Here is a 26,011-nt window from a genome sequence, read left to right as displayed (position 1 = left end):
TGGTGGCAGATTCTCAATTTCAAGCTCGGAACCATAGCTATCCCCAAGGAAGAACACTTCTTCATCTGCAGCAGAAAGTTGTGGATGATGTTCCCCCTCAATGTCTTTGGGACAGGAGAGTGCAGTTGCCACCCAGGGTGACATCTTGAGGCGACGAGCTTGATGGTCACAGAGAGTCTTTTTGAACCAAAAAGAATGGCAGGTAGCCTCATTGTGCTCAGGTAACAGGCACAAATTACAGACGTGATGGACGTCGCTTTGAGAATATGTTGTGTGGCAGCAAGGACGGTATCTGAATGGTATTCGATCCATCACCGTCAAGACATGGTGGAGAGAGACTCCACGCTCTGTAGGCATAATTTGACTTACTCAGATTTTTGCCTGCAGCATTTATAAAAGAAAATAGGGTGGTCCACGGTGAATATCTAGAGAACCACCCTATCTAGTGGAGTACACCAGTGGATAATGTATGCTTGTTCGGGTCAACTATTTAGAACCACCTAATACACTTGCCCTCATGAAGTTCTATATTGTTTAAAGAACACAAGGGTACCCAAAGGTGCAATAAGCTAGGGACCTTGGGTGCTTATATATTAACAAAAACAATGTCCCTAGAGCTGAGAACAACGAATTCCAATAAATATAGACTCAATAGTTCTATATCCAATGTCCAGCCGGACAGTTTAATTTTCAATGTATAAAGTGCATAAAAGTTAGGTGGGATACAAGTGGGACACCAGCCGGTGCCCAACTAGCACACACAAGGAAGGAACAAACAGGGGAATTTTAGGCAAATTAAGGCAGTCTGAACAACATAAATTATACACAAACAATCCAAAATATACACTTATGCAAATAATAGTATCACAAGATAAATAAGCATTTAGTGTATAAAAGTCGACGACGTTTCGAACACTATTCTGATTCAAGGTTCATCTTCAGGACAACACAAGATTGCCTAACAATGATATATACAGAATGCCCACACTGTGGGGTTATATTGCCAATTTACATAATTAAAAAGAGAATAAAGAAGAGGAGGGGAAAAAACATAAATAGAAAATTAGACACATGTCTGACATCTTGACCATCAGTTGATAGCAATAAGATCTGTGTTAAAGATCCACAAGGATGCCTCTCACAGTAAATGTAGTGCATACCCCGACAAGTTAGTAAGAACCTGAAAGGGCTTTACATGCAAATTAAAACGCATGGCAACACACAGAATAGGAGCGTGTGTATAGAAATCCGTGACAAACAGTAGCCAATATCAGCTGTGCTCATTCCCAAGCTAGGGTCACCATTAATGCTACTAATAAGTAGCTTCTGCTCTACCTGCGGAACGGCCGCAATTCAGTTAAATTGTTAATTAACCTTCGGCAACTCCCTGCCTTATGTTATATACAGATCCCTATACTGGACCTGTATCACTACTTTAATTGGATACGCTGTGGGATTATTATTATTTTCATTTTCCTTTCTAAACATTTAGTCCCAGACCCTACTTTTCTCTTTTACGATGCATAATAGGGCAATCACCAATGTGTTGGACATGAGATTCTTGCCCGCCACAAGCTCCCCGTTTCTGCTGAACCTCTCTCATCCAGCGTTGTCCAGTCTCAGGTGACTGCATCTCAAATGCACAGTGGGAAGATAGGGCACATCTGACAATGCAGGCATACAGCTGTTGAGTCCCAGATTGCACAATGACCACCATCGTTCACGGGCCTACGAGACTGCACATCACAGAAGGCTGCAGTATCTATACCCACCATAAGGCTCTGGAATTAATTTGTGTCTCTGCCTTTCAGGCTGTTCATATTCAGGTGGCATTGGCATAAGCTTTCTAAGACGCAATTTTGCAAGATGGATGACACCGGATTACAAGGTCAGGCACAGCAATCTGCTATCACGCAGCCATTTTGGCTGTTGGCTTGATCGTACATCAGACAAATATTCAAAGCAGCCCATCATATGATAGAAAAATAAGTGATATTCTTCTTTCAAAGCAATAACGATTTCAAACAATGCGATAAAAAAGTTACAAGCAGAAAAGAATATATATATTGTGGCGCGCTTGTAGTAAATAAACTACTGTGTGAGACAAGGTACCCCCGAGTGCTGTCTTTTATTCCTTGGGACTTCAAGGGTGTTCGAGCTCAATATATACATATATATATATATATATATATATATATATATATATATATATATATATATATATATATATATATATATATATATATATATATATATATATATATATATATATATATATATATATATATATATATATATATATAATATAATTTAAGAACAGCAACATTTTAAAGAAATGCCTTTATTGCATTGATCACATCATAAAATTGTTATGTATAGTATCCATCAAATCACAACAAAATGCTAATATAAGAGTGATGTAAAGGTATCACATTGTACACTGTCGGGCTTGCAATGTAGTTGCCATTTTGAACAAGTAATAAAAAAATTAAAACTAAGAAAAAGTGATCAAAGTGTGACTTTAGGGCACAGCCTACTTAGCTACTATGCATGCTGCAATGCACAATTATACCTGCATGCCTCCTCTGTCCTCATTTCCTGCCATTCCATCTACTTCATCCATAATTAGTGCATGCTTCGTGCTAACTGATTTGGAGGAACCTATGAAAAAATACCGGATACAATTGGTCAGTTTTGTCAAGCTTCTTTCAATAAAATTTACACTATTCAGACATCTTTATTCTACTAAATGGTAAAGATTTCAGTGCAATGGGTAGTTGGAAAATACATTTCCATGTAAAATGTTTTTAAAATACAGTATATTTGAAATCAGCTAGTTAGCCAGCTTGCTAGTTCTACATATTATTTATTCATTATTTCTTTCTTATTGATTTCATTTTGATAAACTACTTGAACAAACATCCTTTCAGAGAAAGCAAACATGACAATGGTATATATACAACTCACTATACAATAAAGACTCACACAAAAGGCTAAAACAAAAGGGGGGAGACAGGCACTTTAACTTGGGGCCATGTCAAACCAAAGTGGCCATAAGAAAGAAAGAGAAAAAATACCTTTTAGGGAAACCCATAAGGTTTTTAAAATTGCCCTCACCCACTAAAGCACAAGTTACTACTTGCGTAACGATATATCTGTAAGAGACATTAGTTAGTGATAGATTCCTTACCTTAGAATAACCCCAGGCGCCAGACTGGATCCAGAACGTTTTGCTTAGCAGTACCCCTGCACGTCGGTAGGTGGCGTCGTGCGGCTCCTCGTCCGTCGCTGGCTTTGTTAATGCCAAGATGACATCACGGAGACTACTTAGGCGCCACCCATGCGCGTGGACGTCAGTTCTGCACACAACTTTCCGCTGCGAAACGCAGAGCCATGCAAGAGACTGACCATTGGTGCGTAAAACTAGGGCCCTATAAGGGGATAACCTTAACCCTAGTAATCAGCTCGCAGAACAGGGAGGATGGGTGGGGGGTAAGGAATCTATCACTAACTAATGTCTCTTACAGATATATCGTTACACAATAAGTAACTAGTGCATCTGAATGAGACAAGTTAGTGATATATTCCTTCCCTTAGAATAAATACCCCAGCAATACCAACCCCGGTGGTGGGTCTGCGAACGAGATTATACCAAAAAGTCACGGAATACAGAGCGGCCAAAGAAGCTGTCTCTCCTGACCCAACTGTCAAGGCAGTAGTGCTTCGTAAACGTGTGCAGTGAGGCCCAAGTAGCTGCCTGACAAATGTCATGCAAGGGAACACCGCGTCCCAAGGCAGTAGTGGCTGCCGTTGCCCTGGTGGAATGGGTACGCACCCTCAGAGGAGGCTCCTTCTTAGCCAAGGAGTAACAAGCTTTAATGCACAGAACGACCCAGCGGGAGATGGTCCACTTGTGCACGGCCCCACTTTTCTAGGCGCCCACGTAGCCAACAAAGAGCTCGTCATCCACCTGGAACTGTTGTGTGCGGCTCAGTTAGAAGGAGAGCGCACGTTCTGGGTCCAGGCAGTGGAGCCTCTCTTCCTCTCTGGAAGGATGTGGAGGCGGAGAGAAGGCGGGCAAAGTGATGGTCTGCCCAATGTGGAAGGGCGTGACAACCTTTGGCAAGAAAGAAGGACGGGTCCTTAGAACCACCTTGTCCGGATGAACAGAAAGGAAAGGAGGTTTAGAAGAATGAGCCTGGAGCTCACTCACTCTTCTGGCAGAGGTGAGGGCAACCAGGAAAGCAGTCTATTAAGGTGAGAAGACGCAAAAGACAATTGTGAAGCGGCTCAAAGGGAGCGCACATCAAGTAAGTCAACACAAGATTCAAGTCCCACTGGGGCATTATAAACTGAACCGGAGGGAACATTTGTGTAATGCATTTCAGGAAACGGTTCACAACCGGGGACTTAAAAAGAGAAGGCTGATCAGGAAGCCGTAGAGAGGTGGAGACGACAGAAAGATAACCTTTAATAGTGCCCAGGGCAGAGCCCTGCTGGTCCAAGATAAAAAAAAAAGGAACAGAAGGACTTCTGAAAGAAGGGCAGAAAGGGGATCCACAGCCTTCACTGTGCACCATGCTACAAATTTGTGCCACCTACAGGTGTATACCGTTTTAGTGGAGGAACACCTGGCTGCCAAAATCACATCACAGACTTCGGGAGGAAGATCGAAAGCTGTCGATTGTCACCGCTCAATCTCCAAGCTTGGAGGTGGAGGCTGGATAGGCTCGGGTGGAGGACCGTTCCCTGCTGCTGCGACCGAAGATCCTCCCGAAGAGGCAGTCGGATCGGGGGATCGATCGCCATGCTGAGTAGCTCGGGATACCAGTATCTTCGTGGCCAATCCGGAACCACAAGAATGAATTGGGCCCGGTTGCACCGAATCTTCTTTAGCAATCTGGGCAGAAGTGGTATAGGTCTAAAGGCGTACAACAGACCGCAACTCCACTCGCGACGAAAAGCGTCGCCGAGCGAGAGCAACCTTGGAAATTCCAAAGAGCAGAACTGATGACATTGCGCGTTCTCTTTGGTGGCTCTCCCCACTGCTGAAAGAGACCCTGTGTCAGAGTCCAGACGCCATTCGTGATCCATCAAGCACCGGCGGCTGAGTTCATCGACTCTGACGTTCAGAGAACTTGCCAGGTGTTGAACCACCAAGGTAATTCCTTGATGTTCCAGCCATGTCCAGAGGCGCAGGACTTCCGGACACAGGGTCCACGACCACACCCCGCCCTGTTTGTTGCACTACCACACGGCGGTGGTGGTGTCCGTTAACACCTGCACCACACTTCCCCGGACAGAGGGGAGGAATGCCTTCAGTGCAAGTCGGATCGCCCGCAGCACCAAAGGGTTGATATGGAGCCGGGACTCCGCCGGAGACCAGAGGCCTCTGATCTCCACCTCTCCCAAGTGACTGTTCCATCAAAGGAGGGACGCATCTGTCACCACAGTGTGCTCTGGTTGGGGAAGGGTGAGGGATCTGTCACTGACCCAACCACGATTCGTGAGCCACCACTGCAACTGTTGAGCAGGTCCCCCCCGAGATCTGGACATGATCGGACAGGTTTGCCTGATGCTGTGCCCACTGGAACTTCAGGTCCCACTGCAGAGCCCGTATATGCCTTCTGGCATGTTGCACCAGCAGGATGCAGGAGGCCAAGAGGACCAGGAGCGGGAGGGTCATTCTGACTGAAACCCGGGATAGAGGCCGAAAGATCGGAATCATAGCCTGAATATCCCAGACTCGCTGCTTGGGAGGATAGACCGGAAACAGCGCAGAATCCAGAACCGCTCCGATGAAGGGGAGCTTCTGAGAGGAACTTTTTGGCGGACCAGAAAGTAGTGGGAATAACAACCACACCCTACTTCCTGACCGGGAATGCATTTGATGGCCCCCTTGGCCAGGAGGGCCGAGACTTCCTGACGGAGAAGAGTTAAATGAGCCGCGGACATGTGGTGGTACCGAGGTGGCATGGCCGGAGGGGAGAACAGAAAGGGGAGTGCGTAACCTTGGCGGATTATCTGCAGCACCCACTTGTCCGATGTAATTTCGCTCCAGTGGTGGAGGTGGTGGTGGACCCTGCCGCCCACCGGCGTGGGGTGCTCCCTGAAGCTCGGATTAGGAAAGCTTAGAGGCGGAGGTAGCGGGGGTGGAAGTGGACTGACCCGCGTGCTGGTTACCAGACCCGCCCCTGCAGAATCTGCCGTAACCAAAACTTGGTCTGGGCTCACGGGCAATAAGGACAAGCCTCACTAATAATCAAAAACCAAAACGAGCACCAATATTGCCAACTACTTTCTACTAGGGTCTGGGATGACCACTCGACCTACTGAGCTAAACAGTAAATCTCAGGACACTTTTTTCAGTCCAGAATAAATCAATTAACTTTAATCTCAAATTTAATCAGAACATATTTAGAAAAGATTCACATGATTAGAAAACATTGCTTACTGCACTCCACACTTACTCACAACAATTCTCACATTCAAAAACTCTCACTCACTCAACCATACAATCCATACAATACATGAATGACTTTACATCAGTTGATACAAAAAATTATTTACAACTCAAATTTACACAAGAGACCAGCATAGGAAAAACTTTTCAATTTTTAAGCATTTTTTTGTTTTATGCACAGCAATCCTAATGCTGTATGAAGAAGGTCTACGCGTTTCGATAACCCTTTGTTTAAGGGAAATTTCATCAGGACCACGTAGGTGTGAATGGAAAGAACAGGCATAAGTCAATCTGATAGAAGACCCGCCCTATATCACCTCTAAATCAAAAAAAGGAAGCCTAATCCTACCTCAAAGGTGCTCGATTTGTTTGAGTTTGGGCGCTGAAACAAACACAAGTACAGACTCTGCTTAGTGTCAATAGTCACTTCTATTTACAACTCTATCTTAAAAACAAGTTATCCGAACAGAAACAAAGTCGGGTATACTCACAAACTTCGCTTTCAGGCAGCCTATGGCTCATAGAGAGTGAAATCTGTGTGATAAAGGATTACATGTCAATGGGGACGCTGAAATCGTATTGTGTTCATAAACCATTCGAAAAGAGGGGAGGGGGTGGCTTCTTACTTGTGGTATGGCGTGTTCCAAAATCCAGCGTTTGGATGAGGAAGGGCGGGCAGAGTGTCGCGCCTGTTGGAACCAAGGGTACTAGTGTTAGATCTCCTTTCGTAAAATCCCTTTCAAAAACAAAGCGCTAAGTAGCCTCAGTCCATGACTGAAATTACCTCTGTTGCTCAATCGATGTAGCAGTTCATATATTCACGCCATAAGCCTCCATGTCTTTCTTCAGAAGACTAACGCCGTCAAATCCATATTGCTGTTTTACGTCTAAATGTCCTATTACTTCCTGGTTCAAGAGGTTCTGGGAATTGAAGTTTACGGGCGATTTTCGCAACTGACATATAATCAAAATAATCGCTGCCAGAATATTCGGCTAGTTTCGTTAGGTATCGCAACGCATTTTACATGCGAATGCAATGTCTGACTTGAATTACAGAGGGGAGAAGTTAGCTAAACTGGTACAAATGCCACTGGCGATCCCACATGGTCCGAAGTGTTGATCTAAGTAGTGGGGCTAGAGCTAACATTGCTCCTGTTACTGTTCAAAGACGCTTCAAAGTGTGTGTCTATAGTCGATAAATTTCTGAAATTTCATTTAGGCCATCAATGGCTGTATTAAATTTAACTATTAACATACCCTCATTTTGTGACAGTTTGTCTTCGATGTCACCGCCTCGGGGGTCCTTCTCAATTTTAGCAATCACTGACCATTTTAAATCATCCAGAGTATGGTTGTTGGTCCGCCAATGATTCACCAAAGGTGCAGTAATCGCATTGTTCTTAATTCGCGATTTATGCTGAATGATTCGGCATCTAACCTCTTGGTTAGTCTTCCCAATATACAGTTTGTCACATGGGCATTTTATGCCATATATGACGTATCGTGATCTGCAATTGGAATTTTTTTTCATGTTTCCAAAAAACCTGTTTGTGCTGGAAGAGTGTACCACCTTCTGTACTCGAGCAGCAAATGCATGAACCGCATTTATGGTGTCCTTGTATAGGTGGCAGCCCCAGAAGTGAGCATACTGTTGGATGTTTTTTCTTTATTGCTGCTCGTACTAAGTGGCTTGACACACTTTGATCTTTTTTGAAGGCAAACAGTGGTTTTTCTTTGAGAGATTCATCAACGTTTTCCACTAGATGCCAATTCTGTAGTATGGTTTTCTTCAACTGGTTGGAATTCGAGCAAAATGTTGAGACACATACCACTCTCCTGAGTGCAGGTTTTTCTCTTTTCTCTAAGAGGGTGTCTCTGGGGACCCACCATGCTCTCTTCGTTGTTCTTCTAAGGAGTTTTTTTTGGGTAGCCTCTGGCTACTAGATTATCAGTAAGGTTGTTCGCATGAAACATGTACTCATCTTTAAAGTGGCAGTTTCTTTTGATCCGGAGATATTGCCCAAACGGCAAGTTCTCTCTTAGATTACGTGGATGATTGCTTTGAAAGTGAAGAGCCTTATTCCGGTCAGTTTTCTTCTTATATAGGGTAGTTAACTAGACCTTCTTCCGTTGGGTATACTTCAACGTCAAGAAATGCCATTTTTACTTTAGAGTAATTAAGACTGAATTTTATTTCTTGTGTTCTTGAATTGAATTGAGCCATTCATGGAATCTTTTGAGGTCGTCTTCATTCCCTTTTCATGTCATAAAAATGTTGTCAATATATCGACTCCAACTTGAGATTTGCTCTACAAATGGATTATTCTGATAGACAAATCTCTCCTCATAGAGTGCCATAAAAAGAACCGCCAGTTCTGGTGCGAATGGACACCCCATGGCTACTCCACTCGTTTGGAAGAAAAATTCTCCGTTAAAGTTGAAATAATTTTTCTTTAATGCGAATGATGCTAAAATATTCAGGTCAGTATCACCCATCAGTGGTAAATGGTCTCATTGTGTGGGGGAGCACGTGCCAAAGGCCGCGGTCCATCACTGCTCGTGCTGTGGTAAAGCCTGCACTCCGGTGCCTAATAAAAGCCTAATGCTTGCGTGTGTAACCTGTATTGTGAGACCACCGTCTCTTTCACCATTACAAAGTCCTGATGTGTCAAAATTTAGCAGCTCTCTGGTAGGTTTTGTGTAAAACAGTTCAACATGGTTAAGAAACAAAACGACCCCCCCTCCCCCATGGATTAACAACTTCAACAGTCGCAACCTAGAAGCCTGTAAAGAATCAAATGCAATCGACTCCATAGGTCGCGTCAAGTCATGCACAGGATACCACCTTCCAAAATCCCCATATGGTAAGTTCCCAGTAAATAAAATAATGTGTAGCGCAGAAAAGACAGTATATCTTTGTGCCAGGCAACCCCTCCCTCCTTCCCAGCATCGCCACATAACATAGTATGCATTGGCCCCCTCCCAATCACAGGATCGATACCCGTGTGTGATAGAAGCATCGCTTGCAACAAGTGTCATGCATCGAAAGTGCTGAAACATGCATCTCAAGCATAAAATAGCATGCAGTAATACCAGCAGTTTAAGATAGGTCAAAGAAAAGGCACGGAAGTGCCACATCGCTCTAGGAAGCGCACGTCCACCCGTCCACCCTCCACCCACTAAAGCAGCCCCAACTTGCCTGTAACCCTAACCCTCCCACCACCCTTAACAAATCCAAAACAACCCAACATTTGGATCAAAGTCAACAAGTGAAATGGGGTATTCCCTTCGGGGTGCAGTCTAGTTGGGCACAAATCCACCCCCCACACCTCGCCCCTCGTCCTGTACGGCCACATTGGGGCTCAGTCGAGTAGTGGGGGGGGGGGGGGGGGGGGGGGGTTGTGATGGGGTGCCTGGAATACATTACCACCAGAAGTCCAATGTCCATCCCATGACCTCCAAGCGGCCATCGAGGCTAGATCTGCGGCAGGCCTTCCAGTAGGCCTGAGAGGAAAGTACAGGAAATGAAATATCGCCCAATCAGGAAGTGATCAGTGTTACTCATCTTCGTTTGCCGAATGGAAGTCCTCTTGCTTGTCATCACGATTACGTCTGTCCCCAGCGCGGTCACGTTTCAAAGTTTTCACAAAGTCTTCCACCTGCTGTGGGTTTGTAAAGAAGTGCTGCTTGGCTTGATGTGTCACTCTCAGTTTGGCAGGGTACAATAGTGCATAATCCACCTGCAGCGCTTGGAGTTTTTTCTTTACGTCCAGGAATTTTCGGCGCTGTTCTTGCACCACAGGGGTGAAGTCAGGAGAAATGGAGAAGGAGACTCCATCACAGGTAAGGGTGCGGTTGGCACGTGCTGCCTTCAGTGCAGCGTCTCGGTCTCGATAGTTAAGGAGACGCGCGATGATGGGCCGTGGTGATGCTCCAGGGTTGGGCCGCAGCCCCAGCGATCGGTGTGCTCTTTCGACAATAAACTGTTTAGAGAATGCGTCTGGACCAATCGCCGCTGTGAGTATTTTTTCCACATACTCCTCCATGCGGCCTGTGTCGGTAGACTCCGGCACACCAATGACGCGTATATTATTCCGGCGACTGCGGGCTTCCAACTCCTCGTTTTTAGCCGCAATGACTCGTAGAACATTATCCATTCTCAAGAGTTGCGTCGTATGAGATGCCGTGGTATCATCGTTGTCAGAGATGCGGCGTTCAGTTGCAGCGATAAGCTCCTCATGCACATCTATTTTTTGGACCATGGCGTCCATTCTGGAGGACATCCTGTCCACTTTATCCACTATAGTGGCGAAGCCCTGCCTCATCTCCTGCATCATCTGCTGCAAGTCAGCCGTGACCGAGGTGAAGCCATGTTCGGCCGTCGAGCTGGCCTGGGAGGTACCTGCATCCTGCGTGCTCCGGAGCCCCTTCTTGGACGTGAGCGGGTCAAACGATAGCTTGGGCTGCCGGTGATCTGGTTTGCCCATTGTAGGTCTTTTGTAGGGGCTTGACGCAGTTGGCGAAGGACGCTGTCCAGGGATGCCACGGAGTGGGCTGGAGTCCGAGTTCATAAATGATTGCCCCTTGTTTCGTCCCACTTCTCGTGAATACAACTATGCCCTTGGGGGGGCGGGCGGGGGAGAACCATGCAGTAGTGGTGAGTACACAGGCAGTCCACTACTGTGGCAGAACGGCCCCAACACAGGTAAGGAATGCTGGACAGCAAGCCGCTTCCCGGAGTTTAATGCACAAGAGTTCAGAGAGAAGTGGCGGCTGGGCTATCCCCAAAGCACAGACAGCCTACACAGGTTTCCCTCCTCACCAGTTGTGTGTCTGTAAGCAAGGAGGGGAGGCAGTGCGCCACTTCCAGGCACCAAGTTGCAGTCCTGATGTGGGGGGGGGGAGCAGCAGTCGATCGGGATCCAGCAGCTGTCGTCCCGGCCACCCAGGCCCCCACAACACCCCCAGTACCTCTGAGTCGTGAAGCCGCCGTGCTCCGCGAAGACCACAGGAAATGGTTGCTATTCTCCGGGTCCGGTCGTCCCACGCTGTTCACAGCGGCTCCATGCAAATACTGTCGTCCCAGACCGGGGGCTATAGGCATGCGCCTCCCAATGGCGTCCTCGTTAGCAAGCTTCCCGGCGTGGACAGTGCGGCCAAATGGAGCCCGAAGTGTTAAGAGAGTCACCAAGGCATAGCAAGCATTTCAGGGCCTTGACTCCTCGTGGTGCGCCGCGGTCTCCCGTAGACCGCCGACCCCGCCGGTCTCAGCAGTCAGTCCCTAGCACAGGTCCATAGTCACGTACACGTGTGCTGGGACATGTGTGTACGCTCATACGCACACATATTCCATGCTCACACATTTTTAGAGTGTCACACACTTTCAATTTCTATAACTCACTCACCTCAAACCATTCTCACACACCTTCTGTTAAGGTGTATAAACGTTCACAAACACATATGCCCTAAGACTGATGCACGCACACACACACTCTGACACTGCCAAGCAGACATTCACAAGACGCCATCGGAAACTGGTTTCCATGGGGTATAACGAACCAGGCAGTGGGCGCACAAGGAGGCATTTTAAGGAAGGGTTGTGGGAAGTGAGCATTCCAAACTGTGCTTAATTTGTAAAAAATCAAACAGTGAAAAATACAAAAAATGAGTGCAAAGATCCAGTTTTTTAGGCGCTACCCAACCCAGAAGGATACTTGCGTTTCCAAATACCAAGGCAGTCTATTCTTGATTGCACTTCCTGTCTCTCTCGCCCACCACCCTGCACCACCTGTCTCGATCGCTCGCTCTGGCAGCCTCTTTTTGTACTTTTAATCTGCGGTTGAAAGAGAAGTGCTGATGTTAAAAATGAGTGTCGGTGCCCCCACCTGCCACTGCCGGCACAAACTGACAACTGCTCAATGGACCGGTTTTCTGTAGCCACACAGCGGGATGCATACATGCATTATCACAACAGGGGTAGTTTGTGCAAACCTTTCTGGAAAATAATTTGCACCAAATGCCCCCCTTCCGTGCTAGTAACATAATTCTCACTCCTTATCCGTTATAGAAACAGAATTCCCACTCCATGTCCCATTTCTGTGCCAGAAACAGAATTCCCAAATCATGTCCCATTCTATGTCTATGTCAAGTGGCTTCCACTGTATGGGGCCTGTTTGAAACCTCATGGTCACAGGTTCAAATATCAGCCTCTCATCCGCCTGAGGTCGATACAATGAGGACCACTGAGTTAGGTAACAATAAACATCTGTTATGCTTCATGCCTCTTTCTGAGCCATAAACAGAATTCCCACTCCCTGCCCGTATTTCTGGAACAGAAATACCGCTGCCTGCTTTGCTTTGGCAGATGGGAGATCGCTGCAAGAACTCTTTCAACGAACCTTCGATAAGAGACATTTCCCCGTCCGCGCTGGTATCTCTTCTACTGCTGGAAACTAGCAACAAAAAAAGCCAGCAATGTAAACAAGAACATGCATTCTCGTGGAATGCTCACTCAAAGAACCAGCCTGCTTATCAGCGCCGCGCGCCTCGTGAACAGCGCCGCGCGTCCCTCTGCAGACTCCCCCTGCATTCCACGAGGCGTGCGACGCAATCCGATCCTTTCCTGCCATGCTGTCGGCAGAAGCGGACGCGCCCAACGTTATCCCTATGGGGAAACGCTGCGCGCGGCCAGGTCTTGTCGAAACACTTGTTTTTGAGCTGAGACGCCGACTACAGTTCTCGCTTCGAGAACGCGCTTTCAGCGCGTTCGTCGTAGCGAGACCTAAAAAAGGGGAAAATCTACTGCGAGTGATAAAATCCATTAATAGTTAAAACAATAGATACACATAGCAGCTAAGCAAGAAATCATTGTATAAATACATATTAATAATCTTATTTAAAGAGTAATAAAGGAAAGAAACTTATTAAACCTCATAAGATTCATGTGCAAAACTAGAATTCAGCAGCCATGGATAATAAAGTGCTAATGATGGTGCAAATGTGTGTACACAAAGTGAACAACAAGAACAGTGTGCAACATAATTGACATCTAGGAGATACAATTATTATTATATACAATGCTACTCCGATCCCTGAGATAAAGTGCATATATTTACTTAATGACATAATATATCTCTTAAAAACAATCGATAAAAGATGGTAGCAAAAATTTCATAATACATTTTTTTTTATATATAAATACAATCCCTTCACCTAATACAAAAGTAGTATCAAAAAGATTACAAAAGTACAAAAACACCTAATAATGAATTCATTCAGGGTTTCTTAAATATCCTAATAAAACAAATGGTCAGAAATGTCATCCTATATACACATAAATAAAGTATATGCACGTGAATATCAGGAAATAAATAAGGACCTATATACAAAACAACGTTTTAGGAATAGAACATCAATAGAACAGCTGATCCATGTACAGGAAAGTGCAGTATACGGAAGACAGGAACGATAAAATTGGAAGTAAGGAACACTGACTCAACCTCAAAATAGAGAACCTAACTAAGAGGGAGCTGAGAGATAAAAAATAGTGAATCCAAGCTAGCTACTTATGCATAACTGTAATATAAACATTATAAAAAGTGGTGCATTTCCTCAATGTTATTTAAACCATTTGGCAAGCGAATATCAAATTCTAATATAATTTTAGTTTCAAGCTGTCTTAATAATAACTCACGGTCCCCTCCTCGTTTGAGATGGGGAATGGCCCCGACCACAAAATATCTCAAACAAGACAAATCATTATTGTGGACTCTTTTAAAGTGGCAGGCCACCGGGTACGCCGGATCATTATGTAAAATGGCACGAAGATGCTGCAATATCCTGACGTGTACCTGGAGCTTCGTACTACCCACGTACTTCAAGCCACAGGTGCACGTCAGGACAAACAGCATGGTCGGTTTTACAACTAAAATTGCCATTGATCGGCTGGGGGTCAACACTGAAGGGCGTAAAATAGTGAGACATGCTGACACCAAACTTACAAGCACGACAGCTTGAACATTTGAAAAACCTTTGGAAGGTGCTAACCAAGATCTTTCGGCTTTTAATTCTGGGGCTGCTTTGTCCAAAGTCATGTCCATATTTTTAGCCCGTCTAAAGGTGATGATAGGATTAGCGGGTAACCTGGAGTTGAGAACATATATATATAAATAAATATTTTCTGTAGGCTAATTGGACAAATTACATTTATTATTCCTTAAGAAAAGCAGCAAATGCAAATTTTTAAATGTCATTGTTTTATTAATGGTGACAAGAAAAACTATTTGACAAACCTTTTATTAAATGAAACATTGAAGGAAATAGCAACAATGAAGCTGCATAAGCTATAGTCTTCAGACACTGTAGATCTGACACTGCTGCTTCAAGGAAGCAAATACTAGCAGTATCTCATTATGTCCTGTCAGTGACTTTTTTTTTCTCCAGCTTCTCTCCATGGGATCCTGCAGCATTATGGTCTTCTCCTCTACATATCCTTTTCAGACTATTACATTTTCCCCACACTACATCTCCAGTGACGGAGTTTCTCCCCTGTTTTCTGGCAGACATTCTTTTTCATTTTGAACAAAATACCTTACATTTCAGTCAAGATTTCACCTTGTGGCAGAAAGAAGGATGAAAACAATCCTCATGATTTCTGTATCGTCAGGGTTGCTGACTTGTATATGCCTAAAAAGCCCAGTTATTATTGCAGTTCAGAATCCCTCTACTTAGAATTGTTTCACTCTGAAAAGTTCACGTTTTATCCCTTCTACTTGCATTTACACAGGCCCCATGGCACAGCTAAATTCACACTCATTTTCTTATTCTCAACATTGTCATCATTAAAACAATAATCCTACCCAATATCACGACCACCAAGTCCTTCAGTTTATTCTCACTCTGACCCTACATTCCTTTTCATAGCACAGTGGCTACTCCAAATTCTTTCCACTGTAGGTTATCCATCGATCTAAGATGGCAGCAGTGTGGGATAGAAGCCCAACCAACAAGGCCGTCATCAGCAATCCTTTCTCTATTTCGACTGACAATGTGAGGATTCTTTCACATCCTGGACCAGCAGTTCTGTTCTGATCAAATGGAGAAGCTAACTCTGGACACTGTTCAATGTTCACAGTAGCGATACACCCTCTGACGTAGCTTCGCTCCTTTTTGCTGCGATGTGGGAGAAGGAGCATCCTCCACTTTCGCTTAGGTGGATGCGGGGAGTATGGGCAAGTGAAAGCGAGGTGAAGCGTAATCTTCTCGATGGTTAGTGGAAGTTCCGGTGGTGGTTAATGTAGGCAGATCCTTGATTGTGTAGAGCCTTGTGTTCGTGGTTCAGCAGCTTGAATTTACATCTCTTCTGTATGGAGAGCCAGTGGTGTTTCCTGAGGTGGAGTGTGATGTGGGTTTGTCGGGGAAGGCAGAGGTTGAGTCTGGCTGTGGCGTTCTGCATGGTCTGAAGTCTCTGTAAAAGGTGTGCACAATTCCTACGTAATTCAGAGACTCTGTCCCTCACCACCCCTTGTTGTAAATATTTTTGTCCACCCCAAGCGTGGAAGGGTATTCTCAGATGTGAGACCCTTGCTCATTGCACCATCAGGATTCAAGCAAACCGGGCCGAAGACGGCTGTAATGCCAGAAACCGGTCCCCGGGAGCTTGTTTCCTTCCCAGTGTAAGAATTGGCTTTTGTAGTTTGGTTTGCCCTGTTCCCATCATGCACTGGGACAGGAACAGACTAATTTGCATACAGCCAGGTTCCGAAACTGGGATGGTGCAGTGAGCTAAAAAACGGTGTTGGATCTAGCCCTGATCTCTTGACTGGGTGAGAGCTTTCTGCTTAATTCAGAGACTCTGTCCCTCACCACCCCTTGTTGTAAATATTTTTGTCCACCCTAAGCGTGGAAGGGTATTCTCAGATGTGAGACCCTTGCTCATTGCACCATCAGGATTCAAGCAAACCGGGCCGAAGACGGCTGTAATGCCAGAAACCGGTCCCCGGGAGCTTGTTTCCTTCCCAGTGTAAGAATTGGCTTTTGTAGTTTGGTTTGCCCTGTTCCCATCATGCACTGGGACAGGAACAGACTAATTTGCATACAGCCAGGTTCCGAAACTGGGATGGTGCAGTGAGCTAAAAAACGGTGTTGGATCTAGCCCTGATCTCTTGACTGGGTGAGAGCTTTCTGCTTAATTCAGAGACTCTGTCCCTCACCACCCCTTGTTGTAAATATTTTTGTCCACCCTAAGCGTGGAAGGGTATTCTCAGATGTGAGACCCTTGCTCATTGCACCATCAGGATTCAAGCAAACCGGGCCGAAGACGGCTGTAATGCCAGAAACCGGTCCCCGGGAGCTTGTTTCCTTCCCAGTGTAAGAATTGGCTTTTGTAGTTTGGTTTGCCCTGTTCCCATCATGCACTGGGACAGGAACAGACTAATTTGCATACAGCCAGGTTCCGAAACTGGGATGGTGCAGTGAGCTAAAAAACGGTGTTGGATCTAGCCCTGATCTCTTGACTGGGTGAGAGCTTTCTGCTTAATTCAGAGACTCTGTCCCTCACCACCCCTTGTTGTAAATATTTTTGTCCACCCTAAGCGTGGAAGGGTATTCTCAGATGTGAGACCCTTGCTCATTGCACCATCAGGATTCAAGCAAACCGGGCCGAAGACGGCTGTAATGCCAGAAACCGGTCCCCGGGAGCTTGTTTCCTTCCCAGTGTAAGAATTGGCTTTTGTAGTTTGGTTTGCCCTGTTCCCATCATGCACTGGGACAGGAACAGACTAATTTGCATACAGCCAGGTTCCGAAACTGGGATGGTGCAGTGAGCTAAAAAACGGTGTTGGATCTAGCCCTGATCTCTTGACTGGGTGAGAGCTTTCTGCTTAATTCAGAGCCTCTGTCCCTCACCACCCCTTGTTGTAAATATTTTTGTCCACCCTAAGCGTGGAAGGGTATTCTCAGATGTGAGACCCTTGCTCATTGCACCATCAGGATTCAAGCAAACCGGGCCGAAGACGGCTGTAATGCCAGAAACCGGTCCCCGGGAGCTTGTTTCCTTCCCAGTGTAAGAATTGGCTTTTGTAGTTTGGTTTGCCCTGTTCCCATCATGCACTGGGACAGGAACAGACTAATTTGCATACAGCCAGGTTCCGAAACTGGGATGGTGCAGTGAGCTAAAAAACGGTGTTGGATCTAGCCCTGATCTCTTGACTGGGTGAGAGCTTTCTGCTTAATTCAGAGACTCTGTCCCTCACCACCCCTTGTTGTAAATATTTTTGTCCACCCTAAGCGTGGAAGGGTATTCTCAGATGTGAGACCCTTGCTCATTGCACCATCAGGATTCAAGCAAACCGGGCCGAAGACGGCTGTAATGCCAGAAACCGGTCCCCGGGAGCTTGTTTCCTTCCCAGTGTAAGAATTGGCTTTTGTAGTTTGGTTTGCCCTGTTCCCATCATGCACTGGGACAGGAACAGACTAATTTGCATACAGCCAGGTTCCGAAACTGGGATGGTGCAGTGAGCTAAAAAACGGTGTTGGATCTAGCCCTGATCTCTTGACTGGGTGAGAGCTTTCTGCTTAATTCAGAGACTCTGTCCCTCACCACCCCTTGTTGTAAATATTTTTGTCCACCCTAAGCGTGGAAGGGTATTCTCAGATGTGAGACCCTTGCTCATTGCACCATCAGGATTCAAGCAAACCGGGCCGAAGACGGCTGTAATGCCAGAAACCGGTCCCCGGGAGCTTGTTTCCTTCCCAGTGTAAGAATTGGCTTTTGTAGTTTGGTTTGCCCTGTTCCCATCATGCACTGGGACAGGAACAGACTAATTTGCATACAGCCAGGTTCCGAAACTGGGATGGTGCAGTGAGCTAAAAAACGGTGTTGGATCTAGCCCTGATCTCTTGACTGGGTGAGAGCTTTCTGCTTAATTCAGAGACTCTGTCCCTCACCACCCCTTGTTGTAAATATTTTTGTCCACCCTAAGCGTGGAAGGGTATTCTCAGATGTGAGACCCTTGCTCATTGCACCATCAGGATTCAAGCAAACCGGGCCGAAGACGGCTGTAATGCCAGAAACCGGTCCCCGGGAGCTTGTTTCCTTCCCAGTGTAAGAATTGGCTTTTGTAGTTTGGTTTGCCCTGTTCCCATCATGCACTGGGACAGGAACAGACTAATTTGCATACAGCCAGGTTCCGAAACTGGGATGGTGCAGTGAGCTAAAAAACGGTGTTGGATCTAGCCCTGATCTCTTGACTGGGTGAGAGCTTTCTGCTTAATTCAGAGCCTCTGTCCCTCACCACCCCTTGTTGTAAATATTTTTGTCCACCCTAAGCGTGGAAGGGTATTCTCAGATGTGAGACCCTTGCTCATTGCACCATCAGGATTCAAGCAAACCGGGCCGAAGACGGCTGTAATGCCAGAAACCGGTCCCCGGGAGCTTGTTTCCTTCCCAGTGTAAGAATTGGCTTTTGTAGTTTGGTTTGCCCTGTTCCCATCATGCACTGGGACAGGAACAGACTAATTTGCATACAGCCAGGTTCCGAAACTGGGATGGTGCAGTGAGCTAAAAAACGGTGTTGGATCTAGCCCTGATCTCTTGACTGGGTGAGAGCTTTCTGCTTAATTCAGAGACTCTGTCCCTCACCACCCCTTGTTGTAAATATTTTTGTCCACCCTAAGCGTGGAAGGGTATTCTCAGATGTGAGACCCTTGCTCATTGCACCATCAGGATTCAAGCAAACCGGGCCGAAGACGGCTGTAATGCCAGAAACCGGTCCCCGGGAGCTTGTTTCCTTCCCAGTGTAAGAATTGGCTTTTGTAGTTTGGTTTGCCCTGTTCCCATCATGCACTGGGACAGGAACAGACTAATTTGCATACAGCCAGGTTCCGAAACTGGGATGGTGCAGTGAGCTAAAAAACGGTGTTGGATCTAGCCCTGATCTCTTGACTGGGTGAGAGCTTTCTGCTTAATTCAGAGACTCTGTCCCTCACCACCCCTTGTTGTAAATATTTTTGTCCACCCTAAGCGTGGAACCCTTGCTCATTGCACCATCAGGATTCAAGCAAACCGGGCCGAAGACGGCTGTAATGCCAGAAACCGGTCCCCGGGAGCTTGTTTCCTTCCCAGTGTAAGAATTGGCTTTTGTAGTTTGGTTTGCCCTGTTCCCATCATGCACTGGGACAGGAACAGACTAATTTGCATACAGCCAGGTTCCGAAACTGGGATGGTGCAGTGAGCTAAAAAACGGTGTTGGATTTAGCCCTGATCTCTTGACTGGGTGAGAGCTTTCTGCTTAATTCAGAGACTCTGTCCCTCACCACCCCTTGTTGTAAATACAATTCCTACGTAGGGGCATTGCCGTAGTCCAGTCGGCTAGTGTTGAAGGCTTGTGTCACGGTGTGTCTCATGTGTAGGGGTAGTGGGTGTGCGTCCTAGGTCTGATGGCCATGTCGCAGAACTCACATGGACCGATCACTCCATCATCCACTGCATCTCCAGCACCGCCAATCCCAGTGTTTCACTATCATGATTCTTGCTAGGCACTATTAAGAGGGGTTAAATATTGGTTTGCAAACTGTATTTTTCTACATTCTTGTAATTTTATAATTGTATGCATGATGGTAATCAGATTATGTGCAGTTGAATGGGCCTTTGTTGGTCAATGTGTAGTCAATGGCTAAGTCTATACGTCTTATTGGTTCATTGACAGGAGTGATGGCACATTCAAAGGTGTGAACAGTGTATTATGAAACATTGTGACAAAGCGGACTTACTAGTACGTGTTAAAATCAATAGGCTTGTTTTTGGAAGTTATTTTTTATTGGTGTTTTACAGTCTGTCAAACAATGCATTACAATGAGACCAGGCTTTTGATTGCTTAGTGACACAATTGTACATAACAGCATATTCCTAAACACTTTAAGCTTGGGCCTCCCACCTTCCCTGCAGTTTTACCTGGTTACTCCCTTAACATTGCCTTCGGTCCCCCTCACTGTGTCCCTCAGGACAGCAGATCCAGCACTTTTAGCATTCCTCCGCAGGTCTTCTAATCCTCCCCACCTTGTCATCCCTTCAGGTGAGTTTTATGTGCTGTTCATCCACTAGGGCCGACTCCAACAAGTCTGCCAGCCAAGCCTTTGGTGCCCTTTTTTGGGCACCACTCCTAGCAGGCATAGGAGGCGGATTCCTTCACCTCCTGCCCTACTATATGCATAAGTTTCACCAGCACTGCATCAATGCAGCGCATGACTACACGGTTGCCTACATCTGTGACAAGCCGCAGGCCTCGTTGGGTATATCCATGTCAGCTTGGCCAGCGTTAGGTGGGTCCTGTGCAGATAGTGAAACATTAATAATTTAAACCTGCATTGAGGGAGACCTGCCTAACCTGCTCGCAGGCCCGTTTTTACCCCTGTGCTGTGGTCTCCTCTGGACGGTCCGCACTCCACTTCTCCCATCTTGCACCTGTGGAGCCCCCTCTATCCTGTACCACTGCTGTCTGCAGATGCGGGATCAGATACCAACAGTCTGCTAGATAAAGGAGCTGCCTCACCACCACGTACACCTGAGCATTCTGGGAAGGGGGATCACACTCCTTGCGTGCCAGCCTAGTGTAGTGCAAGAATTGCCCAGCGCTAATTCCAAATTGGTCTTGGGCCTAGGCAAAAATAGATCGGTTACACAAACAGAGATTGCCTGCCAGTTACAGCCCCCTAATCTCCATTTCTCATAGGCTTTATCTGCTCTCATGGCAGCGAAGGGTCGTATCGCCCAGAAGGGCAGATCTCCCACTAAGGTGGCTCTTTTCCGAATCTTGCTGGCCACTGCCTGCCATGCTACTGCCGTTAACTGGAGCAGATTAGGGAGATCTTTCAGGACACTTTTCCGACCATACATAACTCTGGGAGGGTATACGGATCATAGGTAACAGCCAGTAAAGTCTTCTCCCAGTTAAGTCCATCGTCAAATAAGCTCACAGAGTGCTGGAGTAGGGTGGCCGCATAATACAAGAATAAATCCAGTGGCCGAGATCCTCCCTCCTCCCATTGGTGATTTAGGATGACTAGTTCCACTGGTCTCCTTTTTCATGACAAAATCAGCATGAATAGCAGTCTGTCTTCCTGACAAAAAGTGCCCTCCAAGTCCGGCATAGCACATTCTGCAGTGTATAGAGGCAGCATGGTAAGAATACTATTTTAGCAAAGGATTATATCCCTTAATTGAGAGTGGGAGAACAGTCCAGAAATCCACTGAACTTTTCAGGCCATTCAGCAGTCTTCCAATATTCAAATCATATTGGGTCTTCGGGCTGTTAGTCATTGAAATCCCCAGGTAACATATTTCCCATTCTAGCCCCAATCGCTGGGGGGGGGGGGCTCTGTCTCAAGTCAAAAGTCCACCTAGGGGAACAGACTAGATTTAGCTCTGTTGGTGTGCAATACGGAGATTCCATCAAAGGTCTCTATCTCTCGCAGGAGATGGGGCACCAAGTCTTTCGGGTCCCTGAGGTATTTAATGGTGTCATCCACATACATCGACAGTACATGTCTAGAGCCTGCCAGGCAGACTCCCCACGTTCCAGTCGGCATTCTAAAAGTTCCACCGCCAGCGCAAAAAACACAAGGGATAGGGCCAGCCTGCTTAGTACCCTTGCCCAGCGTGCCTTCTTCTGAAAGAACTCCCCCTCTGTGCGCTCTCTACCCCCTAGCTGGATTAGTTGCACCCATCTAATAAAGGCAGGTCTAAAATTCAAGTTCCTCAGGACCGCTCACACAGGTATTGCCACCCTACTGTATCAAATGCACATTCCAAGTCTAGCACTGCCAGTGCATATTACCATCAAATACCTTCAAAGCAAACATCGCATGTTCAGTGTGCAGATATCAAACATTGTGCTTTAATTAGGGATAAATCCTGTCTTGTCTGACTGTACAAGTGTCCTGATCACACGCAGTAGTCTCAAAGCTAGGACCTTGCATAGCAGTTGGATATCTGCACTGAGCATTGATAGGGGTCTATACGAGGGCAGCTCCAGTGAGTCCTTGCCCTCTTTCACAAACAATACCATTGTCTCCTCTCATTGAGTTTGGAAGGCCCCATGTTTCTGGGCCTCTACAAACACCTTTAATAAACTCTCTAAGGTCGTGGAGGGTGGCGTCTGGTACAGTTCATGCAGGAACCAGTCGGGAGTCGATAGGCTTTTAAGGACGGATAGTCATTACACTTTTGTCAGATACTTTGTAACATAGAATCTCACAGATTAACCCCTTCCATGCTCATGACAAGGTCAGCTCGTCATGGGTGTTACCTGCGCTGTGCGTTTGATGAGTTGACCTTGTCATGAACAACATAAATAGGCAAGTATTTTGGTGCCGGTGGCCAGTCCAAAAAATTGTAGGGATAGATATGAACTATGATAATCCTTTTCTAGGCTCTCTTTTGGTGACAAGCAAGAACAGCTACAGGCTTGATTGAAGCACTGGGAAAAGTTATGCTAGAAGGCATAGGTCTGGACTATTTATTATGACAAAGGAAGTATGTCTGGCTTTTGTGCCTAGAGCCTGTTTAAAGCCAACAGGCATTCAAAAGTGAACTGTTATCACACTATGTTACAGGCTTTAGACAGGTATTTTGTTACATGTGATTCCACAGATTACCACACATGGCAAGGGATTCAGTGTTGTTCAGCCACTCTGACAAACTCTAAGAATAAAAGATTATCACTGTGATTCTTGTTAAGTCCCATTGGGAAGGGTAGTATTTTGTTTTGCCGAATGTAATTCTGTACATGTTTATAATCTTATAACTGTATGTATCAAGGTCATCAGCTTATGCGTACTTCAGTAGGCCTGAGTTGGAAATAGTGTTGACACTTGCAAAGGCCATAGACCGTATCACTTCACTGAGAAAAGTTATGTCTGATTCCTTAGGTGTGATCTGTTCATAATGAAAAGTTAGGACAAAGAATGTAGGCCTGACAAACAAGTAATTTGCCTTTAGTAGCGCCTTATCTGGTAGATACTCTAGCTGCAAGTTCCTTACCTTTGAATATTCACCAGGCTTGAGACTGGATCGGGAAAATCTAGAGCAGTACTTCTGTAAACTGGTAGGTGGAGTCAATCGACTCCGCGTCTGCGTCTTCTGTGCCAGAAGTGACATGCACAGTGCCTATATAGGTGCCCCTCAGACACGTTGACATCAATACATTTTGTGACGTTTTTCACCAGAAGAAAAAAGGCATGTCAGAAGGCTGATGGACCAGAGTGCAGTCGCTAAAGACCTACATGGATGGAAGATGGTGTCATGGATGGAAGATGGTGGCATGGATGGCAGGGTGTCCGTGAATGGAATGTGGTTAACCAAATGAACGATTTGAAGCACTTGGTTGTCTGAGGTTATAGACTGGCATTGGAGTAGTTGGTGATGGATCCTGTCATGACCACGATTGTGAGAGGGCATAATAAAGGGGTTTGGAGCCTGTGGCAGCCGTCATTTCTGGCTATCAATCCCCTACTTGATATTAGGATTATTAATTTGCCATTACATTTAAATTAGCATTTGTACAGGGAAGTGTTTTCACCATACATTACTAGCCAAGGTACAACATGTGGAGGATCATTGCAGAATTCCCTCAAAAGCAGGTATAGGTTTGTGCAGTTAGCAAAACACTAACACTTAGAACAGGTTCATCATAGGAAGAAATCGCATGAGCATGCTCGAGTAATCGTATTGAGTGAACGCAGAGTGGTATTACAAGAGTTTGAGGAACGCTGGGGTGACTAGGAAGACCAGCAAAAAAGGAAGTTATATTACCACTGTTAAGTATACACTACTTTGGTAAGATTTTAACTTGAAGATTGAATCCAGCTATTTGGTTTTCCTCTGGAATACTCTATACAGCGCTTGAGGCTTCATAGAGAATTAAGTCCATTTTTGGAGCTGCCAGTCGTGAGTGCTGTGCCTAGCTTATGAGGTCCCATTTACAATCCAAAGTCCACTTTCGGAAACAACATTCATTATATCTAGTACACCTAAGTGAACTAGATCTAATGTCACAGTACAGAAGTGTACAGGAATGTGCTTTGCGCTGCATAGTTCTGCACAGAGTATGTGACAGGATTCCAGGTACATCTTGATTGTAGTGTCCACTCCTTGTCAAAAACATTGTGACTGGGTCCACTCGCTTTCATACCAATAAAAATGTCACATTTGCTGTATAGTGTCACCACTACGTGGTACCTAAAACTGCTGCTCTACATCACTTTATGAAAGGTCTAGCCCTGCTTCCTTACCTACTACTGTAAATATTCTCCCCATGCACCAATAAAAGGTATCAATGTATGTTCCCTAGTACGGGGGACAAAGGGGAGCTGTTGACCATACAAGCCATTCTTACCTTTTGGATGGGTGAGTTGGCTATGGTCTTTCCATTCTCGCAGATCCACTGTGACTCAGCCCTTTGGGCAACTTAGAGCTTCTCACTGAAGATTTTTGCCTATTGCACTGTTTGGAAGGTGTTCGGCGCAATAGGTGTCGGTACCAGATGGACATCCAGCACAACAGGAATGCTGCAACTACAACATCATGACCTCTCATTACACGCTTCACCCACAGTAGCAAATCATGAGATTTCTCTTAACATTAAAGAGGCTGCAAATGTAGGCTGCTAGATTCTGTTTTAACGTAAAAAAAACATCAGATCACATCACTCTGGCACTCAAAACCCTTCACTGCCTCCAGTAGCTCAGAGAATATAGTTTACAAAATCTCTGCACTATTTTTCAGTGCATGTTGGGATGGGAAAGGTCCCCTGGATCACTCTGGAGAGCGGGAGCCCCTGCTTCAAAAGATCCAAAGAAATCAGTAGAGATTTTACCCCAGCAAAAAACACCAACCTAGCACAATCTTCTTTAGCATGGTGCTGGTGCAGCTCACCTGAGCTTGCAGTGAAGTACACCGCCACCAGGTGGGCTGGAGTGAGGACAACGACGTGTGGCTGGTCAAGAACTCACAACATCAGGAGGGTCTGCATCCCTTGCAATAGGCACCTGCAGGTGCGACCTTTTTGGAAGGACTTAAGAAACTCTACACCACAAACAAAAAAATATGAAGGCATTGTATCTGAAACTTGATGGAAAGTGGCAGACCTACCCCACAGTATCACTGAGATACCCACAGAGGGTCAAGGGTTAATCCACATTACTCCAAAAGACAATCACTTGATTGATGTAGGTACTCTTCCCATTAATACCCTTAATGAAAGCTCTTGTTTGTTTTACATAGTATTTTTTCATTGAATATGTTAAAATTAGTAAGTACTTAAAAAAAAAAAGTAAAGGTTATACCTTTGATTTACCGATCGTTGCATGATGTGTCCAGAGTCTCTAAACCCACACTAACTCTCTGAGTAAGCCTTGGACTACTATACTTTACAACTCTGTGGGTCAAGTGATAAAAGGGTGCACTTGGTGATCAATGTTGGGATTTACTAGAAAGGTTACAAACCAGGACACTAGTGGTAAAAAGGCTCTGATTGTTACAATCCTCACCCA

At 45.7% G+C, this 26,011-nt stretch overlaps 1 protein-coding gene across 1 annotated transcript in view; it reads right to left on the bottom strand.

Annotated features, from left to right (window-relative positions):
- RFC1 (replication factor C subunit 1) overlaps positions 1-26,011 on the bottom strand; it is a 742,181-nt gene that overhangs the window by 152,267 nt on the left and 563,903 nt on the right. The window contains exon 16 of the mRNA XM_086963975.1: positions 2,573-2,661. Coding sequence (XP_086820101.1) covers positions 2,573-2,661 — 89 coding nt within the window. The remainder of the gene's footprint in view (positions 1-2,572; positions 2,662-26,011) is intronic.

The sequence above is a fragment of the Lissotriton vulgaris genome, chromosome 3_2 (genome assembly GCF_964263255.1).
Source record: "Lissotriton vulgaris chromosome 3_2, aLisVul1.2, whole genome shotgun sequence".
Taxonomy (NCBI): domain Eukaryota; kingdom Metazoa; phylum Chordata; class Amphibia; order Caudata; family Salamandridae; genus Lissotriton; species Lissotriton vulgaris.
The sequence above is the reverse complement of the archived record's forward strand: the minus strand, read 5'-3'. Positions and strand labels throughout refer to the sequence as shown.